The sequence below is a fragment of the Protomyctophum parallelum genome (assembly GCF_964188405.1).
Source record: "Protomyctophum parallelum genome assembly, chromosome: 17".
In the NCBI taxonomy this organism is placed as follows: Eukaryota; Metazoa; Chordata; class Actinopteri; order Myctophiformes; family Myctophidae; genus Protomyctophum; species Protomyctophum parallelum.
The window spans coordinates 20,295,825-20,323,191 of NC_139719.1; the positions used below are offsets into that span (position 1 = coordinate 20,295,825).

Here is a 27,367-nt window from a genome sequence, read left to right on the forward strand (position 1 = left end):
GAGCCGCTGTGATCAGTAAACCACCGCCACCGCTCCAGCCCTTCTCTCTGTTTTTACTCACCACCGCTCAACATTATTATTATTTCAGCTCCGGTGGTCAGCTCACCACCGGAGCGGTGGTCACCTCATCACCGAATATCCAGACTATTAATAGGCCTTTACTTGAAGCTGGTGCCAAATGCACCCTTACAGGTCTGTAACTCTGAGTGTGTTGAACTTGGACCAAATGGACCATTTTAATTCCTTCAAATTAAAAAGTTGGAGACCCACTGCCACTGTTCTGCTTACAGACACATGCAAGGGTGTGATTTAACGCGCATGCACGCACACACCCACACACACACACAGTAGACTGATGTGTCTCTCTACCAAAAGAGATCGTTTTGACTGAGGAACGGTACTCTGTGTTCCATAAACAGGATTGGTCCAATTTATTCGTTTTTTTGGGGCAGGGTCCAATGTCCAGAATTGAGGAATTAATATGCTGTAGTATAGAGGCTATCTTGTGTGGAATTATTCATTGGGTATTTATTTACAGAAATCAGGTTCAGATTCAACATTGTGTCATCTGCTGTGTGTGAGTGTTTTCTGAAATCTCTATTTGATATCATGTGACGGCTCACATAATATTTTATACTGCCTCCAAATGAAATCCCAACATTACTTTTTACAGTCCTACATTTCACAGAATATGTGCATGATCTACACTTCCACTTCTTTCACCAGTAACATTATGTTTTGTTTCTTAAATGGTAAATGGTGCATTTATATAGCACCTTTATCCAAGGCGCTTTACATAGATTGTGCATTACATTCACCGATGGCGGCGGAAACCATGCAAGGCACCAACCAGCACATCGGGAGCAATTTGGGGTTCAGTGTCTTGCTCAAGGACACTTTGACACTAACTTTGGGGGAGCCCAGGTTCGAACTGGCAACCTTGGGGTTGCCATCCGGCCACTCTACCCCTGAGCCACATAGGCGCACTACATAATACCAAAAAGTTGTCTGAAGCCTTTTTAATGACAATTCACTTTGAAGTTATTTTGTTTTACATTGACTTTTTAACTGGTCACTAAATAATATATGTTACCATATCAGAACATTCTAAATCACATTTCTCTGTCCAACCAGTGTCTGGGCTATGTTCGTTTCCAGAAACAACAATACGATTAGACTTTACTGTCAATAAAACTGTAATTGCAGTGACCTAGACATAGCTAGAGGCTGTTACATGAGTCGTTCTCCGAAACGGGGCTTAGAGGTGGAATTTGCTTTCTCTTAAGTGTATTCAATAAATCTTATGTCTATCAGGCCTTTACCAGGCGGCCAGAAGCATCTGCAAAGAAGTATGCAGACATTAGACAGATAGAATTTTTAAAAAGAGGGCAAAGAGAGGCAAATTTTACTCCACTACAATTTTTGACAACTTTAGTTACTAGTTACTTTGTAGATTTTGATTATTATTACAAAACATACATAGACCACTTCAGCACTGTCCACATCTGGGCCATTTGAAAATAGCAGACACTTTGTGAGCTTGTAGATCTGCTATTTTCAAAAGATTTGTACACATTTAAAAACATGAAATGAGACATTCTGCATAACGAGTACCTTTTAACTTTTGGTACTTTAAGTGCATTTTGATGCCAACACCTTTGTACTTTTTACTCAAGTTAGTTTTGAATTCTGGACCTTTACTTGCAACAGAGTAGCCTATTTCTGCATGGCAGCATTGACACTTTCACTTAAGGGGAATACCATCATTAACATGGTGAATCACATCTTGATGACTTCATCAAGATTTTTCAGACCTCCAGTTCTAGGAAACACAGAATGGGGGGACTTTTATTATTATTAACAGCTCTAAGGTATATTAATGACATAGTAAAATGTTGAAAATGAGTGGAATGCCCCTTTAAGTATCACGTTGGACTTTATTTGAATTATATCGCTCTTGCTGACTTAATGGGGTGTCATGGATGTATATTGTCTGTTCTGTAATTGACATGTACGATGTAGCTTTGAAGTTGTAATTGACATGTACGATGTAGCTTTGAAGTTGTAATTGACATGTACGATGTAGCTTTGAAGTTGTAATTGACATGTACGATGTAGCTTTGAAGTTGTAATTGACATGTACGATGTAGCTTTGAAGTTGTAATTTCATTTCTGCCTCTTTCCTACTATAGGCCAGCTCCCACTTGAAAAAGACTCTGGGCTATATCTTGTGCCACCCCTTTTTATTTTATCCCTTGCCATTTTTTACTATTAAATAGGGCCGGGACTAACTGCGATTAATTGTGATTAATTAACTACAGAAAAATGAATGCATTAAAAAAAATTACGCATTTTAATCGCACTATTTCTTTCACCGCGGAACGTTGTCACTGGACAGTTTTCAGACGGACCTGCGCACCAAGTGTCCGTGTCCTCTTCAGACAATAGCACCACCAGACACCGCAGACAGTTCACCAGACTGGGGGAAGCCGCTGAGATCACTTTGCTTGTCCCCGTGGATTGGAAATAGGATTTAAAAGGCTATCCGATGGTAGCATGGATTACAGCACAGTTGTGTGCAATTATTCAATAAAGAATTATTACCCCTATTACTACAAAAACAATGTTTTATTGCTTAAACTTATGTATTCACTATTCATTGATTCACTAGTAAACCAAAATCCATTTGAAAAAATGGCTCTCACAGTTCTTGGGTGAAATAATGATATGCGATTAAAATGCGATTAATCTAGATTAATTAACTACAAAGCCTCTGATTAATTAGAATTTTTTTTTTAATCGAGTCCCAGCTCTACTATAAAAAAAAACAAACATTAAAAATAGTTCAAATAGCCGATCTACAAGCTCTGCTTGTAGATCTGCAGCCAATCACAATGTGACGATGTAGATCGGCTAGTTGAACTATAAAAATAAATAAAATCAAAATAGTAAAAAAAAAAAAGGCAAATACGTTTAGGGATAAAGGATAAGGGTGGCGCAAGATGGAGCCCTCTGTCTCAATGTGTTTTTACGGGTTGAATAAAGTAAAACAATTGAACACTTTCCCCCCCCACCACTGTCTCCCCACCCACACAGCGATGACCACAGTGTCCACGGAGCCCCTGGCGCTGACCACGGCGCTGCTGGAGGCGGGGGTCCTTCTCCTCAACGCCACCGTGGAGCCGCCGCCCGCCCCGGACCTGGACCTGCTCCCGTCGTCGGCGCCGCTGCCGTCGGCGGTCCCGGGGTCCCAGCAGGACGTGGCCGCCACCTTCACCATCGGCACCATCCTCTCCGTCATGTGCCTGGTGGGCGTGACGGGGAACATCTACACGCTGGTGGTGATGTGCCACTCGGTGCGCGTGGCGGCCTCCATGTACATCTACATCGTCAACCTGGCGCTGGCGGACCTCCTGTATCTGCTCACCATCCCCTTCGTGGTCTGCACGCACTTCCTCAAGGGCTGGTACTTCGGCGACGTGGGCTGCCGCGTGCTCATCAGCATGGACTTCCTGACCATGCACGCCAGCATCTTCACGCTGACCGCCATGAGCACCGAGCGCTACTTCGCCGTGCTCAAGCCGCTCGACACGGTCAAGCGGTCGAAGAGCTACCGCAAGGCCATCGCGCTGGCCGTGTGGCTCGCCTCGCTGGTGCTCACGCTGCCCATGATCGTAACCATCCAGCTGTTCACGGGCGGCGACAAGGCCATGTGCCTGACCACGCTGTCCGAGTCGGCGTACAAGGTGTACATCTCCTGCCTGTTCTGCACCAGCATCGTGGCCCCGGGGCTCATCATCGGATACCTGTACATCCGGCTGGCGCGCGCCTACTGGATCTCGCAGACGGAGACCTTCAAGCAGACGAAGAAACTGCCCAATCAGAAGGTTGGTGCATTAGCATTTTAAATGTTTGGCTGCCAGGATTAATTAAAGAATGATTACTATATATGGCAGGATATCCCCCTGTTCAACCATTATTTTGAAGATCCAAAATCCCACGACCGGAACCGGATGTTAACTGAATGGTATGTGTCGGATTAGGTGCAGATCTCTCACTATAGCTGATGAGAAGTACTGTACAGGCCGGCGCCATTAGAGCGACCGCTATGCTCCGTGCAATAAGCGTTGTTTTGACCAGAAATGCCGCCTGGGACGGGGAATTGGAGATAAAAGCGACTGAAGGTGTGCGGTTGCACGCGCAAATCAAGATGGCGCAGTCCAGTGATATGGCTAACAACAGATAGCCATGCGAAACTAATGTGAGTAGCCTTTCGGCTAGATTGGATCAAAACATTTATACTACTGAATAAACGTAACATACGTTTATTGGCGTTTGCCGCGACTAATGATTAACGTAGGTTGCGAAATGAAGAATGACAGCGAAGAGGGAGAGAGAGACGGGGGGAGACGTGGCCACCCCCAGTGCTACCTGGGGGCTCTGTTTCTGCTGTGGGTGTTTTTATATACTGTATACAGTACCGGTATATCTGCCTCATCTTCGTGCAGGGAGAAACATTTAGCAGAGCATGAATGCAAAAATAATACGGTATTCACACCTGTGTTTACATTATTAATCAAATGTTTTATACAATCTGTATGTGAGTTATCTGACTGAACTAGATGTCATTCATTAATTCATTCATTCATTGCAATTAGACTATTAAATTACCTTACTGTAGTTTAGCCCATATTTACTATAGTCTCGCGTTGCCAGACAATTTTCAAATGCTTCCGTCATACTCTCTGGAGCAACGAAAGCTCTGATCATGAGTTAGCAATAATAAGGAAGTGAAGCCTCGATCCTACCCACTTCCGTTTCGTCTTTACAGTCGCGCAAATGTATCCTAATATAAATCAAAATCATCAAAGGATATACAGTATAGCTTGTTGCTTAGCAGAAATGAAAATATATCATGAATATGGTATTTGGAATATTATGGTATTTTACCCCTGTACCACCTGAGCATGTGTCCATATCTCGTTAACTGCACAATGATTTCGTGGCAATGTTAACTCCATTATTGAGGAAAGTTTGAAAACAGTTTAACCCATTATAAGAATAGATGAAAACACCAGATGTAAAAGCTGGCAGCACAGCACGAAGTGATGTGCTGTGAGCTTGTATATCTCTGCAATTATTTTCTTCTATTTAACACAAACAAGTCTTTCCTGTTTTTTAATGGGTTAATGTAGCCTGCATTGCTCCAGCCCCTGAATCGCTTTTGGCTTGAAAATATGATACTGCGGCTACGGCTAATCAGCGCCGTTTCAACTCGATGACGTCAAACAACAAACATGGCTGCCCCCACTGTGGTAACATGCAACTGTATCGATCTGGCTATTAAATCGCCCTATGATATAATAGTTTCTTCACAGAAAAGACAGGTTTTAGAAACATCATCTTCCGACTACCATTTTAGAGTCTAATAAAAGTCGGTTCGGCTCTGTAGATCCTACAATGTGACGTCATTTGAGGTTCGGGGGGTGGGTACCGTCCTAAAGTCGGCTCTTCGGTGCTACTGAAATTTTCTGACGAGCCAAAATCATTTCGGCACTACAGCGCCGAAACAGCGGTAAAATAGGTGTATGAATCGGCCCATATGTTACCGTGTTTATTTACATGCTAGCAGCGCTCGTTGACCGTGTTTGTTTGGTTAGCAGCAACCGGGTTACCCAGATTGACAGCGACGTCATGTGCTTTGCTATACCATTTTGATTTGTTGGTGTGAAGACTGCCGCTTTAGCAACACTCATCCCAGAAACTGCTGCCGTATTCGGTTTCACGTATTATTCAGGCTTTCAGTCTGAATAATGAAGAGAAACGAAATGAAAATTCAAGTTGTCGTCATTGTCAGGCTAGAGAAAAACTCAAATTTAAAAATGAAGCCATTATAGCGGAAACATGCATGTCTTTGTTTATGTATGACACATGCCTGAAGATTAGATTTGGATCAAAAGTTCTGTACAGATGAACAGTCAACAGATGTAGGTGACAGTCAAAACAAGAATCCCTAAATGTCCACCACTAACGCAATTAGACCTGAGGACGCGTCTGTGTCACCTTTTAAACATTATTTAAAAGAATTGTAGTTGAAAAATTGTGAAAATGTGTGCAAAGTTTTGAATATATATTATTTCCCAGCGAACGTTTTTAACTCATATCTTTGCTTCTGGGCGGTCCCTGAAACAACACATTTTGAGATGGGCGTTGGCCGCCAATTACATCCTTGACATGGAAAGGTTTGAGAACCGCTGCCATAGAAACATATATTTTTCAGAAAACTGTCATGATTTAGAGGACATTTAGTAGAATCTGTTCTCATGGTCTTATAACGGGCCTGCAGTATATAACTGACCCCATCTTGCTGGGTTCTCCTGCAGGTTCTGTACCTCATCTTCACCATCGTGCTCATCTTCTGGGCCTGCTTCCTGCCCTTCTGGATCTGGCAGCTGCTGAGCCAGTTCCACCCGCAGCTGCAGCTGTCCTCCAAGGCCAAGCGCAACATCAACTACCTGACCACCTGCCTGACCTACAGCAACAGCTGCATCAACCCGTTCCTCTACACGCTGCTCACCAAGAACTATAAGGAGTACCTGCGGAAGCACCAGCGCTCCTGGACCACCGGCAGCTACTTCAGCCGGAGGAACCGCTTCCAGCGCTCGCCGCGGCGGTCCACCACCTCCTCCAGCAGCCAGCAGTGCACCGAGAGCTTCGTGCTCACGCACACCGCGTCCCTGCGCGCCCACAACAGCAGCCTGTGAGAGGTAAGCCGATTGTGATAATCTTTTATCGTTGTGTCATGTTCATTTGTATCGTGAGTCGTTTAGGACCTATTCTATTCTCAACCACGTATAGGTAATTATAGGCATCACATTTCAAAAAATATATATAGCAGGAATAGCACATCTACGAGCATTGTGAGCTTGGCGCAGCCACTATTTTCGCCCCAGTCTTCGTGCGGAGATATAGGGCTTAAGTTGTCATGGCAGTTTTCGAACAACAAGTTGACCACATACATTCTTGACCAGATCCTAATGCTAATGTTCCATGCTCCATGCGTGTAGTCATGGCGCTGTACCAGTTCCACGGCCTGTGTGTGTGGCTCAGATCTGGATGTTTTTGGAATTGTTGACTCTGTTAAAGAGAGGAACGTCTGATCCTGGGGGGCTAACGTTGGCAGATGGGTTACATTAATGCGGGTTCCCATGTGTGGACAATGTCTGTCTACAGGGGGACCGTCAGCCTCACGATACGATTATGATCATGTAAACACGACAAGCGGGTGCCTCTTTTTCTTTTTTGTTTAGGCGTAGAGCCGAATCTGAGGTAACGTGTGCTTTATTGGACAACAGTAAACATTCAGTCAACTGTTATACCCAATTCATATTGTAGGACATCTACACATCTGTTCTCCTTTGACCTGCACCACAAAGCCTCGATTCAAAACCCCATTATGGAGTTCACCTCCAAAATGACTTATTTTCGATCAGTTACTCACCCCATGCGGAGACTTGAATTCATGGATATTTTCTTTGTTTTTTGTCACATTCCTAAACCCATAATTTGATGTCCAGCAGTGGTTCCCTATAGAGACCCAAAGGAGACTCTATGGAGACACAATGGAGTGTGTCATCAAATTATTGGCTTAGGAATACGTCAATCCATGAATTCAACTCGAGTCTCCATGGGATGAGTAACTGGTCGAAAATAAGTCATTCGTTTTGGAGAAACTACAAAACTAGGCCTATCTGTTGAAACATCTACTGTACTACTACTCATAGATCGGCTATTTTTGATTATTTCTGAAAATGTTCGAAAAGTTTAGAAAATGTTGAAAAAGGTTTGTATTAATCGCCTATGACATGCCCGGGGTTGCCAGGGTCAGGGTGACCGTGGTTCATCACTGAATGAGAACAAGGTTGTGCATGAAAGTTGAGGCCTCAAGCATCTATGACCAAAAAAAATAAATGATGCCCTCCTGTCTGCCTGGCCACGGTCCACACATTCAACTGTCTGCATTCTTGTCTGTTCAGAGTTCGGTTGCGAATCGGTAAACGATCACTCTCCACTGTTTTCAATGTAGCTTCATTTATTTTTCCTTCTCCTTCTGCTCTCCGAGGTGTTTTATTACTTAGCCTCAATCGCCATGTGTCACGGGGCTACGGTTCATGTCGCGGCCAGGGGAACTGTTCTTGATTAAGAGGGCTTCCTTAAGCATGAGTTTGCGGCCCCGAAACGATCTGCCTGGGGTTTACGATACGTGCAGTATCTGTCTGCCTGTGTGTGAACATGCGTGGCTGCATGTTGCACGCATATCTGCATGCATGCGTGTCAGTGTATCTGTGTAAATTCATCAGTGTGCACCGTCTCCAGCGGTATACGCCGTAATCCCCCCCGTTCTTAAGTGTTCCCTGGAGTAGAAACCGGGTGCTTGTGATATGCTGATTGCAGTGGAGGGGAACTTGGGGGTAAGAGCCCAGGGCTTTGGCTCATGGGAGGGTGTTGGTCTGAGTACTGTAGGGGCACACACAGGCACTCCGTTTTATGACACAGCTCTGCACTTCATGTGCTACAGCTGTAGATCACTCGCTCAACTGGAAAAGGGCAGGATGCAGACATGCGCGTGTGCACGCACACGTCCTGTACGTGCACAGTGCACACAGACATACTGAAGTCGACGGGTCAAAGCGGATCGCGTGCCGTAACAATGCAGGTTCCCCGCAATAAACTTTTATAGAGTTTTGATTTGATTGAGGGATTTGTATGTATAAGGAGACAGATATACTGCATGAAATACCGTCACCACTAAAAATATATATTTTTCTGAAAGGGATAGTTCAGATTTTTTTTAACTTAAGCTGTATGAAATACTTGCCATTAATATAGTGGTTGCAATTGTATTAATTGATTGCCCGAGTCCCGTGGTGGGAGTTCTGCTCTGGTTTTGGTCAATATTAAGTAGTTCCGGTCATTTTGTGGGGTGTACTGGGGCCATGCAGTAAAAGTAAATGAATTAAAAAAACGAACGTCATTTGTATTGTTGACCTATTTCTAAAATATTAGCACAACTTTCGTTCAACTTTGACCCCTCTATCACATGGAACTATTTTTTTGGCGTAGTGATATGGACACAAAAAGCATAGTTCCGTGTGATAGAGGGGTAAAAAATGAACGAAAGTTGCACTCATATTTTTTAAATAGGTCAACAATACAAATTACGTTAGTTTTGTGGATTAATTTACTTTTACTGCGTGGCCCCCTGTACCCCCCACAAAATGACTGGAACTACTTAATATTTCACCAAAATCAGAGCAGAACTCCCACCACAGGACTCAGGCAATCAAGTAATAGTGTTGCAACTTGCAACCACTATATTAATGGAAAGTATTTCATACAGCTTAAGTTGAAAAAATCTGAACTATCCCTTTAACAGCACACAAGCAATAACGCACTGTTCCACATGGGGTTTTTCTGCCACTGGCCACTGTACTGACGTGGCAGTTTTACACACTCTAAACGCGTGAGGAATCAGGAGGCAAGCAAGTTCTCTTTGTTGATCTTTATTTAACGTGTACAGCCGTCCACGGATGCTGCAAGCACACAGACCGGTCTCCCTGCAGGCATCCAGATACAACACAGAGGTACAGTTTATATACAGTCTTAGTCCCACCTACAAGGTGGAGCAGAAGTGAATACAAGCTCATACCGATGTAAGGACCATTTGCTTACACACAAAGGAAGAGGGGGGGGGGTGGGGGGAACAGGTGATAAGAGGCTCCAGGACAACAGAGCTAAGTGTTAAGTTCTGTTGTTCTCACAGGATGTTTCAGAGCTTTCAAAGCTAAGGTTGTCTAGACTATTCAATGTATTCAAATGAGCTTCAAATGAGCCTTGATGATGGAAATTCCTCGTCAGTACACAGTGGTCAGGCTTGTGGAAACAATAACACACATTGTCATAACCCAGCTTAAGCAGCAGGGGACCAGTCTGCTCTTCTTTGAGTATTATCCTTTATTCTCGTAACGTCTCTGAGGAACCTATTATTCTCCTAAAGCTTCATTATAATAGCCGGTTCGGTTTTCTTATAACTATTTCTTATAACTCCATCGGCAGAAAGAACTCCAATGACCAGAATCCTAAACTCGTCATAACTTTGTGTACGTACTTCACTTTAGTTTGCTATAGTGCTGTGAGTTCAAGGCAGCTGTGAGAGCAGTGCTGCATGCTGATATGGTATGTATTTAATTAATTAAAGGTTCTTTAAATAGGCGCAGTGGTAAAGTCTTTGCCTGTGGTGCTTTGTCATGGCGCTTTGTCGGCCATGACAAATGGTGCGGTGCGGGGAGTGGGGTAGTTGTCACTGCAATGTATTCCTCTTTGTCTGAGAATATACCTCGCCGAGTGACAACAACTATACCACAATTCACAAGGGCAGAGCATACGGTCCTCTCTGTGTGCACGTGCACGTGCACATTGTACGAGCTTTCATTATTTGGGACGGCTAAAAAAGGGGGGTAGGAGAGAAAACGGCTCTCCTTGTGCCGAAAGGAAGGTAGAGCGCTCTGCAGTTGAATCAAACCAAACAACAATCACTCTGACAAAATGCCCAAGACAGACTGAGTCTTAGAAAAACAACACACATCCGCAGATAGAAACAAATTAAAGACCAGGGAGATCGAGTCATGCGAAATCATGCTGGCACGCAAGCCCCTGGGTCTACCACGGATTTGAGAACAGCGACTAGGCTTAGCCGTTCTAAAATCACAGTAAACCATGGCTTTTCCCCTCTTTTCTAAAACGGTTACCAAATATGGCAACACGAAAGTCATGTCACACAACAGCAACAAAAACTATGGAGCGTGCACAAAAGCAAATTTCACCCTCTGACTGTTTTACACGTGTAAACCATGTGATGTGATAATAAAGTTGATTCAGATTCTGCATTGAAGTGTCCCTGAGCAAGGCACTTACAGTAACTGCTATCACGATGCATGCACGCACGCACGCACACAGATAGAGAGCTTTCAGTAAATTGACACCATCCAGGAGAATATAGATCATTGCAGTCCCGCCAACTTTCATGACGACAGGCCCAAGAAATAATGCCCCATTAATTTTCCCCATAGACATTTCAAAAACACTTTTTCTGTTGTTTTTCTTCTTTGTAATTATTTGTTCGGCCCATGTTTTGTCCCGATCCGAGTTGGCTTTGTTCGAGGTTTACAGATCTTGAAATAAATACTTTTTGAAATGTCTTATGGGGAAAATGCATGGGGAATTATTTCCTGGGCCTATCGTCGTCATGAAAGGGGGCGGGACTGCGACGCTCTATATAACATGAACCTTTATGTACGTATATTGCAGAGGGACATATAGTTATTATCCAGCCAAGAGTCTGCATAGATTACATGACATTCTATGAGAATGTAATGAGGTGACCTGGTGGAGGGCAGTATAAGGATAAGCCAGCTGCTCGCCATAAGCCTTCAATAGAAATTGATCCTTCTGCCTCTAACTATGTGCACATATAGGGGACACTAAATCCCTGCATCAATGTATATCATTATCTCTTCTGTCATAGAACCTTATACGATAGCGTAAGATCACTTGACAGTATACTCTTACATTTTCTTCTATTTTAACTCCACTAAATTACATTTTATTCATTGTAGGTTTCTAAATTGAAGCTCATGGTCCCCCTTCTCTTTACCCCATGTGCACCAAACTCTGACATGACCCTGACTTTTGTTTTCATTGTTTAATTTGCAGTTTTTGATCACTTACATGGTACATGGTTTCCAGCGGACACAGTAGGATACGTCACGCTTTTGGATCACGTGACCGAAAAAAAATAATCAGTCACACAGGGTTCTCAGGGCTTCTGGGAAATTGAGGCTATGAGGGGAAATGGCCACGCCCGTGTGCCCCAGCAGTTTCCCGCTGTTGTTGCTGTCGAGACTGTGGAATATTTTTGAACAATATTACAAACGATTGGAATATATTCAGGCGGACTTTGGTGAAACTGACCTATAAATTAGCACCCAGGTGATCCAGGTTAGTGAAATACTAGAAGTAGTTGTTTGTTCACTGAAAAGCAGTCCCACTGCCATGGTTTTATAGATTCTCATTGGACCAGCAACAACCATCCATTTCATCGGCTCCATATGAACTGTATAAGGAATACTGTATTCTGTGTTGCTTTTTATCATTATTTGTTTTACAAGTAGATGTTTTGTACTGAAAGGTGTTTTACAGTACAGTTAGTACATGCAGTTGCATCATTATACTAGCAATCCCGTGATCAGCGGGCGGCTGGAGAATTCAACGGGTCAAGAGAAAATATGCTTCTAAAGCTGTATCACAGTTGTTTTTCACAGTTTTTCCCCAAAAATGCGTTACTCAGCAAGAACCTTAAACCCATTAAAAGCAGCCGTAAAGCATCTGTGTCATTTTATACTATTGGCTATTCAAAAATAGCAGATATAAACGCTCATATGACCTTGCAGATCTGCTATTAAATTAGAAAATGTGAAGAACAAGAAAAGAACATTTTTGCAAATCTGTGAATGAATAAAAAAATGTTAAAGCGAAAATTTTTGGTCAGTTCTTACTGGGTTAAATCTGTTGACGACACACCCTCACTTTGGATGTAATTTTTCCAGTGCAGTCGGTATACAAAGTACTTCTGAAAATGTTGCCCCAGGCTGAACTTTGTGTCAGTCGCCCTTGCAGTGACAGCTGCCTGGCAGGCCGTATGGAAGATGCAGATTGCATCTCATCGCTGCAAAAACAAAGCAACTCCTCCAGGAAATAGCCAGTGTACAAACTCTGACATGGGAATTCGGACGGGGTCAAGTTCATTTAGCAAACCCACTATTGTTCATAATAACCTTGTTTACTTGTTAAACCTCCACTCATCAGGGTTTGAACTATACGTAAGGACAGAGGAGTAACATGGTCCCTTGTTTGTGAGATTGAGCTGAAATAGGCAACAGTATTGGATAATTTGTTTGTCTTGGAAGGAATGGGGCGTTTGTGTTTTCAATTCATTCACTTACTTTCATGGAATTAAGTCCCCTGCTATGGCAACACAGCAGCGGTTACGACTCGGCAGCAGTTATCTGCAAAACAAAATATGGCACAATAATCTCAGTAAGAAACAGCCTCTGACTGGAGTTCTTAAACAACGTGGCCCTGCTTTTACAAATAGCCATTCGATTAAAAAGTCTCAATGGCCATGCTAACGCTAATGTACAGGAACAACAGATCAGACATAGAATGCAACATGTACAATAATGGAATAGTCTTTTACATAACTCCCAGTATTGTGTTTTCATTGTCATAGTGGCATATTTAAATGCATGCCCTTCCCTTTCACGATAAGGAGAGGAAGTTAGTCAGCAGAGGAAGTATATTTTGATACCAAGATGAAAAGTCTGGCTAGGAGCACCCGTCATGGATATAAGGAGGAAAAGCCTGCAGGGCAGAATGGACAGGGTGAGAGACAGCATAGGCTACTGTAGGGAGTCTATAGGCCACCAACGAAAAGCAAAAACATCCTTGTGTTTTTGACAAAACACATGATTCAGGGTTTTTTTCTTTTTTTTTAATACCGTTCTTTAAGCTGCCACTGCCAAAGGTTTACCTTTGATTATTTTTAAGGGCATCAACATACTTGCACATTATTCGTATACACATTATTCAAATGTTTTGTATACAGCCTGACTAGTTAGCAATAAATAAACGGCGGTGGGCGGTGGATATAGATATGTTCTATCAGTTTTGACATATCTTTTAGCTTCATTCTTTCCTATATTCAACTTCCAGAGATATCAAAGGTTGATAACCTTGCGTAAAAGCTGCAATCCGTAACTTGAGAGACCACATTCTTACACGTGTTGCAGGCCAAGAAACACTGGTAAATATTGTTAAAATATAGCACATCAGTTATGTCTTCAAAATAATTTGTTTCCATTCCATATTCCATTAAAACTGTGTCTTGAATAAAGGAAAATAGTGAACTTAAACTGACAAACTGTGACAAACTGTACGTGAAAAGTGCTCTAAATCCAGGATCTGTCAGGACTCAGACTGACCCAGATGCAGCTGCAGACAGGCAGAGGAAGAGAAGGTCAAGTGCAAGATGATTTATTTACCAAAAGCGGGGAACATTAGGAGCTTGAGAAGAAACACAAGGAATACTGAGAAAACACTAGGAGATCATAACATAGAAATTAACATGCTGGCAACAACAATTACAAACTGGCAGTTAACGGACAGTGAGCGTGGGCACATAATATACGCATCAAGAGGTGTCAAGAAAGGGAAATGACACTCGCGCGCGGCTTCAACCAGTAGCATCGGCAAAGCGTTTTGTTTTGCAGAGGCGAGTGTCATTTTCATCCACCAGCTGTTTAAAAACCGGGAAGATATGCCTGGTCTAGCCGGGGTTTTTTGACGTGAAGGTGTGCCTGCGCCAAAGGGAATTTAAACAAACATAGGACTAACTATAGACACAGGTGAGCTCAGTAAACAACACAGGGATTGGCTGGGGCAACCGGGACACAAGTGACACAAATTAACAATAATCAGAGTACTGTAGGTGAGACAAGACAGAAAACAAGAAACATTAGGAATGTTACTTCAAAACAAAAAGGAACACAGAAGTCCATAAATCCTACAGTAACTCACTACACCCATAAGGATGCACAAAACATGCATGGGCGGCTGGCGTAGCCACCTGGGCACCTAGCTAGGCTGCTAATAGCGCCTGAGAGCGCGTTGTGGGTTCGACCTTTACTACATGTCAATCCCCATATCTCTCTCTCCCCATTGTCCTGCTGTCAGACTACTGTTTTTATCAATAAAGGCAGACGAAAATCCCTAAAAATATCTTATAAAAAATCACACCCGTGTGAACCGAGTGGTGCAATTCCCCCCCCTCCCTCTCCCTCTCCCCCTCCCCCCTCCCCCTCCCCCTCCAAAAGGCCAGGTCATTTTGGATATTCTTCTGTGGATACTTACAAGACTACCCTGCCCATCAAGAGGAACAGGACCACTCACATTTCCAGTTGTTCTGAGTAGGGGCACAGGAGGACTGACTGTGAATGAACTTGGTGTGGCAATTAATGAGCAACATTGCCCAGTGGAAGCAGCTTGTGTCGCAGATCTCAAGGTCACTCAAATGATGATGATGATGATGAAAGTATAGAATTGTCACTCCCGATGAGCAGGTTAGTGCCTTGCATGGTCGCCTCTGCCAGTGTGTGAATGGATGAATGAATGTGTTGCACATTGTAAAGCCTTGAAGCTTTGAAGAAAGACATGGCCTGTTTATCAATGCACCATTAATCATATAACCTTGTAAATATTGCCACGAGGAGAGCAGCGAGAGGAAGACAAAGGCTACCCGTCAGTAGCATGGTTCATGTGCATGACATATTGCATTCTCTTACATTGATGACATGATTCTTCATGCTCAATCTGACAACATGAAAATGGTATAATCGCTCCCTGTAATCACATACAGCTGACACATTGTGACACATTATCATCCTACAGAAGGCCTTTCTATAAATGGAAAATACAACCTACAGTATGGATCCAGTGAACGTGTTAGCTGGCCCGCTTGGCTCTTGTTAAAACATTTCATTGGTTCAATACACTCAATAGCCTATTTCTAAAACCCACAGAAAGTCACATACATGACTTAACCACTTTCACTTTCCAAAATGTTTCAGTGATAGCGAAAATAAGCCGATCTATACAAGCTCACAGCGGGCCGAACTAAAAACAAGGTTTCTGCTGGACATCGCTATAAGAATGAAGGAGAGACAGTGCCATCATCCCATGCAGTGGCTCAGGGGTAGAGTGCCTGGATGGTAACCGTAAGGTTGCCAGTTCGAACCCGGGCTCCCGCAGAGTTACTGTCGAAGTGTCCTTGAGCAAGACACTGAACCCCTAATTGCTCCCGATGTGCTAGTTGGTGCCTTGCATGGTTTCCGCTGCCATCGGTGTATGAATGTGTGTGTGAATGGGTGAATGTAATGCACAATCTCTGTAAAGCGCCTTGGATAAAGGCGCTATATAAATGCACCATTTACCATTTACCATCCCTTTCCCCCAGGGCTTTCTGTATTAGAGAGGATCTGGCCAGTGAACCAGTTGTGGGGGTGAGGGTGCAACCAAGCAGAGGGCAGTTATTTAGAGGTCAGTCAAGGACACACACTAGATGCACAGGCAATAACTCTCTCTCTCTGTGTCACAAACGCAAACGTGCACACACACGTGCACACACACACACACGTGCACACACACACACACACACACGATGAGTACTGTACTATTGATTTCTCAGCCATGTAAGCTTATTACATTGGCTCTTTTCCCAGCAAAGGGAAGCCCATCCTTGTCATATAGATAGATGATAGACTGGTATTGACTGACTCACTCACTCACTCACTGTAATAGATATTGCCAGGGTTGCCAGGTATGGCCCTTCTATACTCTACTACCTGTCACCTGTGTGATCAATTTGCACCTTGGCTCGCCGCTCTCTGCTGTTATGGGACATTACACTGACACCACAGTGATGAAGTACGTACCCTGTCATCTGCTTCCACAGTGCTGTAACCTCTGACTATGAGAGTGCCCTGTCATCTGCTTTCACAGTGCTGTAAAAGTCTCATGTGGATGAAACATGCAGCGTTTCGAAGTCAAAATGTGAGCGCATTGTCGCTTCAGTGTGATTTGCTAAAATGTCTTATGCTAGTCCTTAGCACCCGTTCAAAAATAGATCATAGCCTATTATTGATATGATACGTTTTGAGGCAGGTGGTCAGTGGACCCCCCCAAGTGGTCCACGAAGCAAGCAAAGCACTGCCTCTCTTTGTCTTCCCTTTTCTGCTGAAGCTGAGCTTAAGCTTAATTGTGGAGAGAGCCATTCAGAGCCATTGGTGCAGCCAGTGAGTAGCAGTGACATTTGCCTCAGACATACAGACAGACATTCCCTTATTTATAACCTAGACAATAGACATCCTTCGGTTTGTACTGTATCTGAAAAGAATGCTTTTTTTCATTGATGAGCTTTACAAGATTTGTGTTTTTTTATTTATTTTGCTTTTGACAGCTGAATAATAGCTCCAATTGTTGTGCAGTACAAACTCAACCGTAGCCATTCTCACCTCACTTAAGCACTTCATTGCCTCTCTCAGCACTCTGCCAATTCTTTTCAGAGAGAAATTTTGGGCTATTAGGGCAAGGCCTAATGAGCCACATCGGGACCGACAGTCCCACTTTTAAAAGTTGGCACTTTTAAAAAGGCTACTTTCAGAGGCTGGTGTTGGGTATTGGTGTCGACAGTAGGCCAGGGTTTGTTTAGAATGTACCTGTATCAAGCTAAGCAGGCCTAAACTAATTTACCCTGAGCTCTCATGGTAAAGAGAAATGAAGAAAGCTGAAACTATTCAGGACAGGTACTGTCTGTGGCACTGGACAATATTAAATACCAATAATAAAAACCCAGCAAGACAGACAAAGGTGATATGTAAATTTCACTGATGCAATGAGATACAATAGGTTCTGAAATTGGGTTGGAGCATGGCTGTGAGAATAATACTCTATATCAGCTATAAATCTTGTGCCACGCCACCCCTTACCCATTTTTTACTATTTTGAAAAACCTTTTAAAAAGTAGTTAAAATAACCAATATACAAGCTCACAACAAGTAAACAATGGCAAATAAGTTTAGGGATAAGGTGTGTGTGTGTGTGTGTGTGTGTGTGTGTGTGTGTGTGTGTGTGTGTGTGTGTGTGTGTGTGTGTGTGTGTGTGTGTGCTATGATTAGACATTAAACGGTTAGGTTATAGGATTTGAGTTATTCCTGATTTATAGTCGTGTGCTGCAGAGTTGTCACGCAAATCTACACTCGCAACGAGCCGTGACCTTTTGGCTTCAGGGTTATAGTTGAAAATGGCAATAAATAAATGCATTCGTAAAACCACCTTTCAGAAATGTGCGCGTGCGTGCGCCGTGCGGTGACCCCGGACAGCTGTCTGTGTTTATAGACTGCTCCTTAGGCAACTCACACGCTTGTAAATAGTTTTCCGTTGACCGTGGACAAAAGTGCCTGGCATATGTGTACAGTGTGGCAGTCATGGGCGGGTCGAGGGGTATAACGCATAGGCACACAACATTGGTATACATTAAAAGACTTCAAAGAAAAGATCAGCCACCCCCCATGAATCCTATAAATCATTTACTTGATCCTCACAAGATTATACAAGCCATTGTTTTCCTGTTTCCTTCGACATGCCTCCTCCCCTGCGTTGCATGCCGGAGGAAATTATTGTTGTTCTTCCCCGCTGGGTTGGGTTTACACAAGGACATTTTCAAGGCATGCGACAAGCTGCCCAAGCACAGAAACGACGAGGCACCACCACAAAAGATGGTTATATTCTGTAGAAACAACGTCAGATCATTGCTTTGATCCATATCTCATCCATCCATGCTATCCATCAATTCACACAATTTCCATCTAAATTGAAATTTGTACCGTGAAGCTTCATCCCTGCAGTGGTGACACATAAAATGAGCTCTCAGTACACCCGTGTAACATAGCCATGAGATGAGATATACTTTATTAATCCCAGAGGGGAAATTGAAGCGTTACAACAGTATAATGTGGCACATAAATAAAGCTAAAACTACTGGACAAACAGAAAAAAATCACACCCGTGTGAACTGAGTGGTGCAACTCCGTGTGGGGGTCCCCCGGAACTTCCAGACCCACAGGAACACGCCCAGGGTGCCAGCTCGGTTCTGGCGAGCCGCCCCGTGACCAAAACAGTAGATAAATGACTACATGTGTGGGGGAATTAGCATTTAGCAGACACCTCTCTCTCTCTCTCTCTCTCTCTCTCCCTCTCTCTCTCTGTGTTTCTAGCACAACAGCGCCACTTTTGCCCCTACTGGTACTCTAAACATAGGTACAGACATAGGGACAGGTACGTGGACATACAGTAGGGACATTGCTGTTCCTTGGAGTGGTTGCACCACTCAAAAAACAATAGACACAATTGGACATAACCACACAAGACCAGGACCACGAGGACCATACAATATGCCATTTGGGGGAGGCAGTTCTTATGCATTTGCATTATAGTCTCAGTCTGATAGCAGTTGGCATGGAAGAGAGTCTGTATACCGCTCCGCATGCATTCTCGGGGGGAGTGTGAGCCTACGGCTGAAGGTGCTCACCCTATCTTGCAGCACATGCATGGGTGTCGCCAGGTGCCCTTTACTTCTCCAAGCCTCCAGGCCTGTTAATATTTCTCAACGCATTCAGCTACACTTACAACCACTTGCACTCATGTTAGACAGTTCCTGCACGTCCATATCTGGTCACTATTATCTTCCGCAATGTGGCCCGACAATGACCCATCGCAAAAGGCATTCGAGATTCGACATCGTCCCCCTGACGCAGTGGTCACATTCACACCTTTCTTGCAGTATTGCATGGTGCAGTGACGCACAGGTGATTCATTGTTATTTAGGGAGCAGCAGAGTGAATTGTTAAACAAAAAAAATTGTTTTTGTGCTCAAACTGCAGATCAGCTATTTTCATTATTTCCCCATTATTTAAACAGCTCGGGAAGGAAGAGTTTGCCTTAACTTATACCCTGTGCGCACACACGCACACGCACACTAGGCATGTGAATCTCGTCTCATCTCACGATTCGATACGCATTTCGATGCACTGCCAGCGATACGATACTTTAGCGATACATGGAATCTCCTGGCGATACGATGCGATACGATTCACCCCGATACAATGCGATTTGATGGCGGTTCAATTCTGGACATTGCGATACGATACGATTCACCCCTCTACCGATACGATGCGATTTGATGGCGATTCAATTCGGATTTATATTAAAGCACACACACACACACACACACACACACACACACACACACACACACACACACACACACACACACACAAAATGCATGCAGCCATCTTAATTAAAAGCATTCTGGATTCCTGCAGGATAAGGTAAGCCAGGGAGCTTTTAACTAAATTGCACTGTTCATGTCTCTGGGTTAAAGATTCCCTCACAACATCCTTCCGTCACCCCACTAATAATCCAGGCTCGGGATTCTGCGACTGGAGCCCATCGGCAATCATAAACATTCTCTGGCGAACACGTGTTACTCAACCAGCCGTGTATTTCACCTGGGGCCGTGTAAAACGCATGTGGTGGTGAAACCGTGGAACACGTTATCCGTTCCAATTCCCTGTTGATCCCCAGCCTGTAGAAGTATACTGTAACTATAGTGCAGTGATAGAGATTAGAAAACACCATCGCCTGCCAGCCCGTGTGCGTGTGTGCACGCGTGCGTGCGCGTGTGACCATTTTGGAAGTGGCATGTACATTTGACCACAGTCTGGAAGAGGCATTCCATACCAAGGTGCTTACGTCTTAAGTATGCTATTATGCAGCTGGGTTACAAATGCAAACTGCTTGTGTTCATATTTGGAAGCCTCGGTAATGTCAATAAATCGATTGTTAGAGGCCTGCAGACTGCAGGAATTATGCCCAAAGCCAAGACCTATAAGGCATTGGTAAAATTCTGTTCAGTGTCTGTGATAATTGGCAGTCGTGATCAGCTGTATCCTGAAAGACGTTTGTGCATACTATTGTTTGTGTTCAAGAATTTGTTTTTAAATGTGAACGCAATAGAGCACCGAAGTCCTGACGTAACTCGCTCATCCCTTCGATTCCCCTGGTTCGCGGAAGTAATTTCTCTATGGAGAATAACATGGGGTGATCTTAATATCGTCTACTATAAGCGTTGTGGTCCAAAACTAAACAAGCTGTCTCTGCGTTATTGTCAGGGAGGTGTCTCTGTATCGTTTGCAACAGTCAGTCACTCATATATGATACAGTCTGCTTCTAGCGAAAATGTAACTAATTCAGTAGCAGTAACATTAGCGTTTTCTCTCAGTCAGTTGATTCTTCATATCCATATGAGTGAAGCGGGCGGGATGACATGTTTATTTTTCAAACACAGTTCTTATATGAGGCGATCTAAAATCCCTCTATGGGGATTACAATGCAAATAAAAAGTACATGAACCTGTGGATTTGCACCCTCTACCGATATTGACGTCAGACTTCGGTGCTCTATAAGGATATGTAGTGCGTGCAATCACCCAGCCAAGCTGGATGTGCGTGGAGGAATCGAACCCCAGTCTCTATGGTTTAACAGGTACACTATACACTATAGATGCCCTTCTCTGGCAAATAGCTTTAATTAATTCAGATGTGTGTGCGGCACACTAGTGTATATGCGACTGCGTGTGTACTCGACACTGGGCTGGCCGGTGTAATAAATCATGGTGATCTGCCAAAACCATGGGCTGATCAATAGGAGGTCTGGATTTGAGATCAAAGAACAGGCCGTTTCATCTAAGCCCTGATTTACTGATTTATAGTAAGCTGGTGTCGCTCAATGAAGATAATCAATAATGATCGGCCATTTTCATGCTGGTAATGATTAGACCTGAGGTCGAATCTACAAATGTCTTGTAAATCCTTGCAGTTTTTCTGTCAAGGACCCCCAAAATGATTATATTTATGTATATATTTATGACCCCCATCCATCTCAAGATATCTTCTTCCAGGGACCCCCTGAAGCAAAAGTTTGATATATATATATAATATATTCAAGGATTTTCACAAAATGTTCACGATTTTTCAAAGAATTGCAGATCTACAGGCTCATAGTAGCATGAAGTATAGCGCTATGAGCTCGTACTGTATATGTGCTATTCTTGAATAGCCAAAACATCTAAAATGACACGGATGCTTTCCCGGGTTTTTAATAGGTTAATGGGATATTAATGCACAAGAATTGATAACAATAAGACATGCAAAGCTATAAAGTGCCATTTGGCTGTGCCGAGTCCAGTTTGATTGCACGCGAGTCCAGTTTGATTGAATGCGCAGCTCAGGTTTTGGCAAGAATGTATTCACAGCCGGGCCTGATTCACAAAACAGCACTGTGAGCTTTGGACGGAGATTACAGTAGAGGGGACAAATGACAGTCAATTTAACGAGACATAATGGACCAGTGTGGTGCGTAGTGTGCACATGAGCAGAGAGGCAGAGCAGGACACTAACCAGGACAGGAGCGCTGTTGACGCATTACACTTTGGCTGACGACAATGATGATCATAATAGTGAGGAAGGCATAGTGCACAAGCACTATGGCCCAGGTACAAGACAAGCTAAAGTATGATGAAAGAGAATAGTCTTCACACCGGTGATGCTATGAAAAAGCTCCGCTGCACTGTATGTTTATTGCGTCGTCAATGTTTCTTATTTGTAGCCTATTATCTTTTACCCCCTTTTTCTGCACCGGTTTAGTCGTCATGCCAGTTAATTCCTCCCCACACATAGTTCTGTGTTGTATCCCACTGCACTGACTCACATGCCAGTGAGGTACCCTGGCATTAAAGCCAGACTGGTAACGTGTCAAAGGCAGTTAGAACCCAGATGCAGACAAAGACCAAGGAAATGTTGATGCAAACTTAGAGTGTATTCAATCAAGTCTTTAGTAGGCAGGCGTCAAACACAAGCCACAGGATTCAGGGAAAAACTTAAACAAGTCCAAAAATGTTAACTAATGTCCAAGCTTCCAAAAGCTGAATAATAAATTAAAGCACAGAGGTGTGTACTGAGTGAAGGAGGTTTTAATTTATCACTGAGCACAGAGTGCACTCATGCACTGCAGTCACAGCCAGGTATTTGTAGCCAGCCATGAGACCAGCCACCTAATTGCCAGGACACACCTCCCCGAATGTGGAATGCAGCCTCCAACCTAATAGACAAAGAGATAGAAGAGTCAGAACAGACAAGACAGTCAAGCTAAGCTGCCATGACATAATGTGAAAAACCACATTATCAGTGCCAGTGAGGAGTCTCCGCCAGGAGGACTTGTGGAGCCTGTGTCCTGTTACCATGCTGACAGGTGCCGCCCCAGCCAGTATACTAGTATAGGAATATATTGCAGTGACAACTAGTACCCACTCCCCGCACTGCACTGTCATGGCATGACAAAGCACCACGGTGGATTGGAACCCACAACCTCTGTGGTGGTGGGCAAAGACTTTACCACTGCGCCTATTTAAAGAACCTTTAATTAATGAAATACATACCGTAATAATAATAATAATAACTTTGTAAAGCACCTATATATGTATAGACAGCATAGACAGTATATGTACATACAGTACAATGTATATACATGCATATGCATACTACATACTCACAAAATAAATAGCAAATAAAATAATAGCATGGCCTTATTCAAATAGAAATAAAGCATGAGGATATAGATATATAGGCCCAAACATGATTTGATTAAATGTCACATTAAAAATATATAGCACTTCAACTCTCTGAAGATGACGGTGTCGACACAGTTACGCAGTCGTTTACACCGTCAGCTCTTTCCTGCATGGGGAAAGTGACCCAGTCTGGCCTGAGGAATGCTCACCCCGGGTTGCGAGAGTTCTGGAGCTTGCGGGTCAGCATAATTATTGCAGCTTCTCCGATGTCCGCACATGATCCAAATGTAATCAGCGGATGCGTATAGCAGCCTGCATCGCTGTTCTTGGACTTGCATCACACATCTGTGGAAGTATTCTTTTCCACTGTATTCGTAATTATACCATTCATTTGTGTAGTTCCTATACTGTTGAGTGACGTGGTGTGGAGAAAGTCTTTGGCGCCCAATGATCGTGAAGAACTAGCTGGTGGGGTCTCACAGTACTTGGCTGCCTTGTGCGTTTTTACCGTCCCTGCATGCTTTTACTCTGCCAAATCCTGGGCATTAGCAAGTTACATTTTTAGACTTTTTACTGTTTGTTTTATCCATTTGTAACCGAGCGTGTACACAATGTGAATTTGTATACTCTCCGAGTCAAATGAACCCTCAGGGATTTCACTTCACTTTCACTTCTGGTTTTTCCATGATCAATCTCGCTCTCCTCTCTCTGACCTCTCGTTTACAGACAGCCCTCCCTCCCATCAGGCCATGGATTCTTATCAGAAGACTGTCGTTCTGAGCCATTGGTTTAGGTGCCGCGTTTAACTCCCCGGAGCAGGAAGACAAACATAGCAGTGCCCTTGCCCGCGGCCACCTCAAGTCCACAAATAAAGGGATCAAATGATCCATCCCAGGGAACACATTCAATATTGGGCTTGGCATTAGTGTCAGCAATTAAACAATTTAACAATTTTTAGATGTGTGTTTTGGGGATTAGCGAGATGCCATGGATTTGACTGCATCAGTTTAGAGACCCTTTGTATATAAGGGTGTAAAAACGTGTACATCACCAAGAGGGGGGGCGGCGTCTGAAAAGCTAGCGGCGGCCTTCGTGTGGGCTTTAAACTCTAGCACTCAGAATAGAGTGACGGTGGTATGTTTCTGTAAATATTGAGCTCGTTCTTGGCGACAACATAGTGAACCAACACCAGGATGGATATAAAGAACGGACAAGCAATGACAAGGAAAATGTCGTGAACAAACACGGCTGTGCTTAGATACTTTGTTGAACGTTATGTCTCTGCGCCCGTGCGCCGTGTACAGCCAAGATCCAAGCCATTCTACGTCTTTTTGTAAACTCGTCAATCTGGGTTCCTTGATGCTGTCTCCGTGTATGCTGGAAAGCTGAAAATCAAATTCCGTTTTCTGGCTCATTCCCTCGACGTGACTTGCTGTGGTACTACTTTACTGAGCAAGTCTGCACCATTGTGAGGTCAGTTTAAAAAAAGAACGTATACAAGCACACCGGATAGTCGCTCAATGTAAACAAACCAGACAGGCCAACAAGTATAGCGGCCGCGACCACGTGACACATATATGTTGACGACCACTCAAGGAGATTTTGGGACGCTCTACGTATGAACGCTATGTGCATTGCCATCATGCTGCATTTGAGGAGAGCTCAACTAATCCTCCAGGGAGTGAGTGAGTGAGTGAGTGAGTGTGTGTGCATGGCACAGTGTGACAGAGAATATTTTCCTAAATGTATATAAAATATGAATATTACGAAATAAAACACGGACAAAAACACGGTGTATTTCCTGTTAGAACACACAGGTCACTGCCAGTATTTTATAAATATGAATGGAAAACGTGGGCTGGATGTGCTCAGAATGCATTCATTTTGTTTTGAAAAATGAAACAATAAACAATAAAGCTCTTACATTAGCGACGCAGGATGAATGTTGATCTTTGCTTTATGCATAGGGCATGCATAATAATATTCATAACAAAACAAATGAAAGAAAGGTTAAGAGGAACTCTTAGGAAGGAGTGAATGTTAGCCTGCATGGTGAAGGTCAACGCCCGGATCGTCCAGAATAGTAGGAGGCAACGATAATGATGCACATGAAGGGGAGACATCAGCAGCTGCAGTGACGATTTCATTGACTTTTTTCACTGACAAAAACTAAATGGAAACTCAATGAAAAGCTATGATGACTAAAACTAAGACTATAGATCCAGTATAAGTAAAAGACGCAAGCCATTTTATGATGAAAATAGCTGATCTACAAGCTCACAAGGCGTCACAGCGCATCGCCTTGTGAGTGTTATGATAGGCGGATGACCGAACCCAAAATGCAAGCCACAAACAGGAAAGTTCAAAATCTAAGTATTTATTAAAGTCCAGGGCAGAACAAAAAAAGGTAAACAGAGAATGAGTAGTAGCTGTAATCTCAGGAACTCAGGAGAGCCCAAACATTTCAAGAATACAAAAATAAATACTAAGTCCAAAAGGCAAAACACTACAGAGTACAAGGCAGTAGTTTAAAGAGTCCAAAAAAGCAAACCTTAAGTCGAAACAAAACCGAGAACCAGGAACTTCGGGGTACCGCTCAGGGACAATGACAAATGTACTGACAGTGAGTGTTTGTAAAGAGTCCAGTCTTATAGTGAGCAGGTAAATTGTCAAAGTGTTCACAGGTGGGCTGACGAGGCAGTTGGAGACAGGTGAGTGAAGGGACTGAGTGAGTGGAAAGGAAAGTGGGAGTGGCCAGGGCTGACATGGTCTGTGGGGAGACAGATCCTAACAGTGAGCTTGTAGATCGTGTAAAATGAGCCATTACGACGGCATCAAGGCTCTCCATGAAAATACTGTAAAGGTCGACTAAAACCTTCTGTTCTTGAAAACTATTGAAAAGACTATATGGCTAAAACTAAAATCTAAATTTGCTGTCAAAATAAACACTGATCAGCAGCTTTAGTATACCCAAATGTCCATATTAAAGGACAACTTTAGTTTTTTTCAACCAAGGTTCATGTTTCAGGTTGTTATTAGAGAAAGTAAAAGATGTGTGTAAACCTTTCTTCATTTGCTGCTTTCTTAGGGATTTTAGGGATTTTAGCTGTTTTTGACAGGGGGGCGGGGGCATTCGAGCATGGCCTAAATATGTATTTTTGTACAAGATTTTATAGCGATGTATTGTTTTATTATTTACTCTACTCCTACTAAACCCCAAGAAATTACATCTGGCCACCAAAGATCACGAGATCTACTGAATGTGTCAAACTGACATATTGAGCCTATAACACAGTGTTGCTTCCCCCCAATAGGCTACCTTCACATTCAGTAGATCCTGTGAATTTCTGTGGCCAGATGTAATTTCCTGGGGTCTAGTAGGACTATAGTAAATAATAATTAAAAATAAAAATCGCCATAATATTTTGTAAAGAAATACATATTTAGCACCATGCTCGAATGCCCCCGCCCCCCTGTCAAAAACCGCTAAAATCCCTAAAACGAAAGAAAGCAGCAAATGAAGAAAAATCAACACTCATCTTTTACTTTCTCTAATAACAACCTAAAACATGAACCTTGGTTGAAAAAAACTAAAGTTGTCCTAGCTATGAACGTGCCCTTTGATAACCTGTGGCCGCTGAACCAGGAGAGGTTATTTCGACAAATAAATGTGTGTATGGAATTGGAAGAACAGCATAAACGAGCACAGGGAGTGTCAACGAACAGGCAGAAAGTATGTGTATATAAGCACATGGACAGGATTTATGCGGAAACATACAGGATAAGGCAGTGGTTCCCAAATGTTTTCGTGTCAAGGACCCCCAAATCAACATTTATTAGGCTACGGACGCCCCATTTGAAAGCATATGCCAGCCAGTGACCCCGATGAGGGAGGATTTGTACGGCTTTAGCAGTGATTCCGAAACATAATAATTTCATGGACCCCCAGTTTCACACACATTATGCTACGGACCCCCGATTTAAAGGCATTTCTATGTCTTGTACCCC

At 43.3% G+C, this 27,367-nt stretch overlaps 1 protein-coding gene across 1 annotated transcript in view; it reads left to right on the top strand.

Moving 5' to 3' along the window:
* uts2r (urotensin 2 receptor) overlaps positions 1-27,367 on the top strand; it is a 54,812-nt gene that overhangs the window by 630 nt on the left and 26,815 nt on the right. The window contains exons 2-3 of the mRNA XM_083787879.1: positions 3,097-3,887; positions 6,384-6,767. Of these exons, the coding sequence (XP_083644005.1) occupies positions 3,099-3,887; positions 6,384-6,764 (1,170 nt within the window). The 5' untranslated portion in view covers positions 3,097-3,098 and the 3' untranslated portion in view covers positions 6,765-6,767. The remainder of the gene's footprint in view (positions 1-3,096; positions 3,888-6,383; positions 6,768-27,367) is intronic.